This window comes from Sabethes cyaneus, chromosome 2 (assembly GCF_943734655.1).
Source record: "Sabethes cyaneus chromosome 2, idSabCyanKW18_F2, whole genome shotgun sequence".
Classification (NCBI taxonomy): Eukaryota; Metazoa; Arthropoda; class Insecta; order Diptera; family Culicidae; genus Sabethes; species Sabethes cyaneus.
Window position 1 is genome coordinate 139,341,695 of NC_071354.1, and position 8,424 is coordinate 139,350,118.

The 8,424-nt window shown below is 37.5% G+C and overlaps 1 protein-coding gene across 1 annotated transcript; it reads left to right on the forward strand.

Moving 5' to 3' along the window:
* Positions 1 to 1,116: 1,116 nt before the first annotated feature.
* Positions 1,117 to 1,794, forward strand: LOC128736069 (uncharacterized). The gene has a single exon (XM_053830552.1). It carries the CDS (start codon positions 1,141 to 1,143, stop codon positions 1,792 to 1,794), a length of 654 nt encoding a protein of 217 aa, XP_053686527.1. The 5' UTR covers positions 1,117 to 1,140.
* Positions 1,795 to 8,424: the final 6,630 nt, after the last annotated feature.

Sequence of the window (8,424 nt, forward strand, 5' to 3'; positions counted from 1 at the left end):
ACCATCTCCAGAAAAATTAAAATTGTAAAAAATTTCACGTGCCTTGAAACGGCAATATGGAGTTCGCCGACATGCTACATTTTCACCGAATATCTTTAAAAAAGCGATAGACGAAATTGGGAAACAAAAAACGCCTCCAGTATCTCTTGTTTTACTACAAATACATTCAAAATATCTCAAAATAGTCATTCGCGGTTTGAAATCAGATATAAAATCATAAGAAACGCAAAATCAGAAAAGTGTTGCAAGTAACCCCGTTTACTGGGTAACTTGCAACACCCCTATTTTCGGATCATTCTACAGATTCATTTAGTTTATATTTTTTCTCATAATCATAAATCAAAAGTACTCACCACTATACAAGTTTTGGCTACTTACACTTGGACCTAAACGGTATACTTCGAAAGATATACTAAGTCTAAGTTCAAAAGTGTTGCAAGTATCCCCGGATGACGGTATTCAAAAATTCAAGGTCTTCTGTCTTGTTTAAAACAAATTTTAATTGTACAACCAAAATTAAAGAAAATGCAAGCAAATTTTGCCAGCAATTTAAGAAAAGTTTAAGCAAAAAGTTCCACACGAAATACGTCTCAGTGTTGTGGACAACTGCGATGAAAAGCCGAAAAAACTGTGATCTAAATCATGGAAAGTTTTAAGAATATTTTTTAGTTATTTGACAACATTTGACAACAATCTTTTAGTGATAAAAGTTTCACGAATGTGGGTTTGTTGTCCTTGAGCTACGACAGAAAAACTTGATTTCCCCAAATATTTTCCAACTTCAACGATTCATATCTCATGAAGCAAGCATTGTGGAGAAAATATTTTATTAATATTATAAATGTAAGTATAGGTAGGTACATTTTCTCAGCAATCCAGAAAAGAATATCATTTGGGAAAAGTTTTTCACAAAACTTTCCGCGATGACGGAGTAGAAAAAACTAATTTATGAATTATAAAGGAAATTTTTCAAATATTTTTGAAGACTTAAAAATATCACCTGACATCCCTGCTTACGCGTTACGCCACACAGTACGCACAACGCAGTGACAGTCGCGCATGCATGCAAGCGTGCTGTTTTTGTTTAGTCTATTTCGAGCAGTCGTTGGTAGTGGTAGTCGGTTTGCGTAGTGATTGAATATGTCTACGAATTGTATTGAGCTTCGCGTTGCCCGCCCGAATGAAGAAGATCTCGTTTTAAATGTCTTGCGTACTATCTATTACCCGGAGGAATCCATAACCATTTCTTATGTGCACGGAAAACAACCGACTGCCGATGATGAACGTTTCTCTCTGTCGTTTGTCGCCCAAGGTATGGTGGTACTGGCCGAAGACAAGAATGCTGGAACAATCGTCGGCATTTCGATTGCTGGTCCAATTGAGCCAGGCGATCCGGACCGTATGATCGAGGAAGCTGCCACAACGGAGACCAAGAAATGGGCGGATATTTTGAAACTGTTGGCACTTTTAGAGCGGACAGCCGACGTTTGTGGACGGTACGGAATTAAAAAGGCTTATCATGTGCACATTTTAGCGGTAGACCCAGCCTGTAGAGGTCAATCGTTGGGACTTCGATTGATGCAATTTCAAATGGATCTGGCGCGAAAATTTTGTTTTGATGCGATTAGTGCAGATTTCACTAGTATTTACTCTGCTAGACTCGCTGACAAGTTGGGGATGGAAACTATTAGTCAGCTGTCTTTGGCTGATTATCGAGACGAAAATGGTGATAAGCTTTTTTGTCCTCAGGAGGCTCATAAGCTGATAAAAACATGTGTTAAAATTTTGCATTAGAATTACTAAAATAAAAATAAATAAAGAAAATTAAACTAGCAGACTTTTATTGTGCATGAGTGAAATATGTGATGACTTGACTTTAGTTGTACCAAGCGGTACCGAACGACTTTTTGCCTAAACCATCCCAAAATATCAGAATGTACAGAAAACCCTCAAACGCGGTTGTTGATCTCTCCGCAATGCCGACTATTCATAAGGCTAACAAAGCGAGTACATTTGTACGGATTACTATTTCAGTAAAGCGTGACTGTGCTCTGGTGAGCTAGAGCGTGTTCGGAAAAGTCGCTACTCAAATTGAAAATTTAACTAATCCCGTTTTTACACCGATGACACCGTACTGTCGGTAGCAACGCTTTATACAATCCACTTTTACGCATCACATTATGTTTCAAAAATATGGTTTTGCTCGGTAAATAGACGACAATCAGAGAGATTCGTACGGTTGCTCCGTTATACAGCAATATACAACCCTTAAGGATAAAGCGGCAAAGCGAGTCGCATGGCACTAGTAATTTGGTGATCCCTTTACGGTAATAATATCACTTGGCGTTGGACTGCTCGTTTCAATGTGTTTATGTCTGTCTGTCTGTATTTGTTTGTTTCTCTATGAGCCCGCCAGTTTTGCGAGCTGTCTTTTCAAATGAACAAGATGATCTGAACCCGACGGCGAAGCCAAGACGTTTCTGGCTAGAAAATAAGATATAAGATTATGGCCTTTAATGTTATCTGCTATTGGAGCTGCTTAACAATCGCAAATTGCAAGCGGGCAATTTTCATGAGCTACCAGTTTTATTTTTTGAAATAAGAAATAGTAACGAATGTTCTCCATTGAATTAATGGTATTCGCTTCATTTGTGTTTGAATATGTTGTAGGTACAATACATTACTCATGCTATATCGTCAATCCATGCTTCATTGTATTACAACTTTATTATTGTATTCAGCTTTCTACCCTGTGTATGTACCTCAGATCTTTTATAAATTATACAAACTATTTGTGAATGAACTCAAAAATTGCTGAAAAACAGATCCGATTTGGAATACCGAAAAGGAATGGTGGCGCTTTTAAGCTTCTGCTTCTTTTATAGAAATTGCTTTTTCGTGGACACTTGCTGGTAGCGACTTTGTTGCGGATTTTTTTTTAAATTGCAATAGACTGTCGGCAGTGCGTGTTTATTTACACAGTTTATGACTAACTGCATCTGCATGTTTCAATGATGTTACATACCTGGGTGTCTGCTGATATTGTTGAATGCCCTAATGACAATTAGGGAAGGCGTAGGCACCATGAAATTCTCCGGAAAATTTTATATAAGATCGCTTAGATTTTGTCAGTTAGCAGGTGGTTTCTGAATTTCGTTCATTTTTAGGCTAGTTTTTCCCATAGTGCAATGAAGTGTAATAAAGCCATTTTCAAGTTTCGGAATTACTTCGAAGTTTCGAATAATCTCAGGAGTGAAATACCACAAATAACAAGCACAATTAAATAATAAAATCATAAAAATTTGTACGAAATTGTTACTTTTATTTAAATATATACAAAAGTATCCAGAACATGAAAATTTATTATATTAATTCTATGTTGAAATGCATCTTTTTCAATGAAATTAAATTTTATGTTTCATTTACATTATTTAGTCATGAAAATGTCCGGAAGCTGTAAGCAGACGAGTTTAAACATATTTTCACTAAAACTGATAACATTTTTTTTTTGTTTGATTATAGTCACTTTAACAGCTTAGGTCATTCGTGACTTGGGATTTGAACCCAGGTCCTCGGCGTGAGAGGCGTGAATGCTAACCACTACGCCGGGATTGACCCCTAACTGATAACATCATTGGATTGCGCGGCCAAAAACCCATAGAAAAAGTATATTGGCATGTTTTCACATCAAACTGTTTTAGAGATATTTAAACCCGAAAAATGATTTTTTTTTATCATTTAAGAAGTAGCGCCACTGCTATGGGGATTGATCAATCGGCATGAAATTTTGGGAAATTGGTTGCGGGGTCGGAATGAACAATTATGCCAACTTTGGTTGAAATCGCTGATGGTCGGATCCAATTTTTCCGATTTTTGTGTCAACTTTAATTGGAATGACCCATATACCTATTGAAGATTAATATTTCCTTCCGAGTTTTTGAACGACTGCACCGATTTTGATGATTTTGATACCAAATGAAAGGTTTTACTCAGGTAATCAATATTTTTTTTTCACATCTGGCATTTTATACTGCATGCTGCTGTTTACTAGCTTTATGACTGCCTAACTGCTTTAAATTGGCATTATATTCTTCTTGTCGGTAATTAGCTGAAAATAAGCATTGTCAGTAAAGAAGCTGTATATTAGGCCAAACTAGTTTTTAAGTAGAATTTAAGGTGACTTAAATACATGCATTTGAATGGCATTGGTAATGTTTATTGGTTGGCTGGGTAGTATTCTTAATATTTATTACTTGTCAGTAGAAGTGATATGAACCAATTAGCACAGCGTTATCTAACATTTGAATTATTTTTCAAAAACGTGTCGATTGCTATCGCAAATAATTTACTTTACTAGTTGGTTTCCTTTCACTACCAGGTGAAATAAATTGGATTTTACAATTTATTGTACGACATATAGTTCAAGAGTTACTAATAAATAAGTTGATTGAAATAAGTGATGTCATAGAAAATCCCAAAATTTCTTTTGGATTTTTATGGGAAAATAGATGATTTACAATTTTTAAATTGTTATACTAAAATATTGAAAAATTATTGTTCCAACTATGCTTTCAGTATATTTCAAGTGCTTACACTATTTGAGCGGTTGTATAACAAACTGGGCAATCATTTGACGAAGGTGATATTTGTTTTATTTATTTTTTTATTGTTTAACAACTCATCTGACTTAAAGTCTAAATGAACTATTATTAATAATATTTGTAACACAATAGAAATATGAACTCTTATAAAAGTGATAAAATTGATTATAACAAAAAAACTTTTAGTGAAAAAAATCCAAATAATAACTTGAATTAGATCAATTTGTAAGCATATATTTTTACTTGGCGGGAGAAAAAGCATCCAAATATCAAGTGTATTTAGGTACAGTTCATTTGCAAATAATTCACATGTATATCCGACGTGGAAGTTCCTCTAAGCAAAAATAGCCTTTTACTGGCCGAGGTTAAGAAAGATTTGTATCCTACTTTATTCAAGGCCTGCCCATGGTAGCCCCAAAAAAGTATGTTTATATAGGTAGCATTCCATGCTGTTGTCACCTTTCTGTTTTCTTCGAAGAGGAACCAAAAATCCAAATTGGAACAAAAACATCTCCATTTTGGCAGCAAACCATACCGGGTACTCACGTATGTACGTACATACTATTGCCAACCTACTTGAGTTTTAATGTCAATCCGCACTGCAGTATTCGGTCCGAACGATCGACACAAACCCGAACAAGGTTTTGCAGTGATTGTTTGTGTAATAATTCATAGCTAATGACCAAAGTTAATTGAACGTTCTGCGCCGTCATTTCTCCTAACACGGTTCGAAGGAAAGCAGAAAGCAAAAGGGACAGAGCCTCGAAGGCGGCGCCCAGGACGGGTATTGGAACATAGCCCGATAAATGCCTCTGCTACGCATTACAGCCGCCATAGTAAATGAGAGAGGAATACTGAAGCAAACAAATAAATCCATTAATTATGATTGTAATTTAATGCGTCAAATTCGCAGTTGAACCATGCCGCGTTGAGTATGATCTTGAGAACGAAACGTCGATGGTTCTTTGCTATTCCGAAACGTTATAGATTCTTACTATTAAGGAAATTGACTGCCAAAATTTTTTTTAGACAATTTAAAAAATGGAACCATTAAGAGATTACTAATGTAATTTGTAGCACAAATGAAACTTCCCACATTTTTTTTGTAGTTAATCAAACAGCTTACAATTGTAACAATGTGAACGTTGAGTTAGGCATAATATAACTTAGTTTTGAAATGTGAGTTTAGACAAAATACTGCGTGGTCTGACATGATAAACAAATTAATAAACAAGTAAATAAACGTAAACATGTCGCTAGATAAAAATCTAAATCTATACCTATAAAAAAGGATTTCTGTCTGTCCGTATGTTCCTTATAGAATCGAAAACTACTGAACCAATCGGCGTGAAAATTTGCATGTAGAGGTTTTTGGGGCCAGGAAAGGTTTTAGTGATGGTTAGAGACCCTTCCCCCCACTAAGAGGGGGGGGGGGCTCCCATACAAATGAAACACAAATTTCTGCATAACTCGAGACCTAATCAAGCAAATAGAACAACATTTGGCATGTGGGTGTTTTCGGCGACAAGAATTGATTCTATGGTAAATTGAGACCCCTTTCCTCTTTATAAGGGGAATTATAACTCCTCTCCCCTTTAAGAGGGGGGGGCTTCCATACAAATTTCCTCATAACTCGAGAACTAATCAAGCAAATGGAACCAAATTTGACATTTGAAGGTTTTCGAGCGCAAGAAAATTTTCTATGGTGAATTAGGACCCCTCTCCACTTTAAGAGGGGGGGCTCCTGTACAAATGAAATACAAATTTCCTCATAATTCGAGAACTAATCAAGCAAATGGAACCAAATTTGGCATGTGGCCGTTTTTGGAGGCAACCATTTTTTCCATGATGAATTAGGACTTCTTACCTTTTTAGCAGAGGGGGGGGGGGCTCCCATATAAACGAAATACAAATTTGCTAACTCTAGAACTAATCAAGCAAATGGAACCAAATTTAGCATGTGGGTGTTTTTGTAGGTAAGAATGTTTTCTATGGTGAATTAGGACCCCTCCCCACTTTAGGAGGGGGGCTCCTATACAAATGAAAAACAAATTTCCTCATAACTCGAGAACTAAACAAGCAAATGGAACCAAATTTGGCATGTGGGAGATTTTTGAGTCTTGAATTTATTTTATGATAGTTAGAGACCTCTCACCCCTGTGGTAGGAGGATATGGACTGTCATACAAATAAAACAGAAATTTTTGCGAAACTCAAAAATTAATCGAACTCGAGAAATTCGAGACTCTTCCATAAAACATTAATCAATAACAAGACCACAAAAACTATCTATATGCAGTAACACTAGATCATTCAGGAGGAGACGGCCGCGAGTGTTGCCGGCGACCCGCCGTCGGAAGCGCCGCCCACTGTGGGGAGGCAACTGTCCGCAGAAATCACTACTGTCTAGGTTTATTTATTTTCCTAGGTCTACCTGGGTTTCCTGGAACGAGCGACAGCGAGTAAGGAGAGGATCGCGAAATGGTACTTTCCACTTACGGAAAAACTTTCCAAAAGTTTTCCGTAAAATGGTACATTCCGCTTAAGGTTTTTCGCAAAATGATATTCGGCGTAATGTTGTACAATCATGGCGAATATTACTATCCGCTTTCTGGCTATGCAATGAGGGGACAGGGGAGTGGTTTTCTACTTTACTGTGAGGAAAAATTGCAAATTTGTATATTAAACTACCCATTCCAGGTAACTAATAAGCCTTAACGTAAGCAGCAAATCAGCGTATCTGGCATTTTATACTACACATTATTGTATGTTAGCTTTTTGACTGCATAGGTGTTGTAAATTGATATCCAAAATTGTATTCAAATTCTTCGTGTCGGTAATTAGCTGTAAATTAGCATTTTCAGCACTGTGAAGAAGAAAAACACTGAAATGTAAGAAAAGTTATAATACTTACCTATTGTGCTCAATCTATTTAAGTTAAAATATATTACAGCTTTGTAGCTGCTAAGTACGCAACTGAAAGACGGTGTTTGTTCTGACTGTCGGGAACATTCTACAAAGATTTCATCCGGAGTTGGATGATTCATCGGCCGTTGGAGTTCACCTGCCTGGAAGTAAAAAATCTAAAACGGTGTTACCGGAGCAACGAGTTTTAACTGAAGCGTTGATTGCAGTCTGGAGTGGAGCTTCTGCAAATAAAGTCGGTATCCCTTTTTATTCTGTCACCGCCATCGATCGCTAGTTGTGGTTGCTAATAGTTGTAAGATTAATCTTAAGTAAAGATATAGTTAGTCAACTATTAGACAAGCTAGGTCGGTTTTCGAAATGTCAGACGGGAACGATAACGCGATGACCGCTGTTAGTAACGCGAAGTATTGTAAAAAGTGCGATCGTACCGATGTGCAGGAAGGCATGGTGTGCTGTGACGTGTGCGATACGTGGGTACACTTTCATTGCGCGTGTGTGACCGAATCGATTGCGGAGCCAGAGAGAAGTTGGAAGTGCAGTGATTGCATGGCAAACTCGGATGTTGGATCGAAGTCGGCTGTGTCGTTCAACGAGTCGTCAGTCAGTAAGAGTAGCCGAGTGTCACAGAAATTGCAGCTCAGCTTGCAACTGCTAGAGGAGCAGCGGAAGTTAAAAAAGAAGCGCTCGGAAGAAGAGCAGCGAGCTCGAAAGCTGGAAGAGGAGGCCAAGTTGAAGGAGATAGAGGAGGAGCAGGAGTACGTAAAGCAAAAGTACGCGTTGATGGCGCAGATAGAGGACGAAAAGGAATCTTGCAGTAGGAAGAGTGGAGTTAGCGTGAAAAGTAAGCACGATCGGATAGAGAAGTGGTCCGCCAAAGACGTTCAACCGGACGAAAT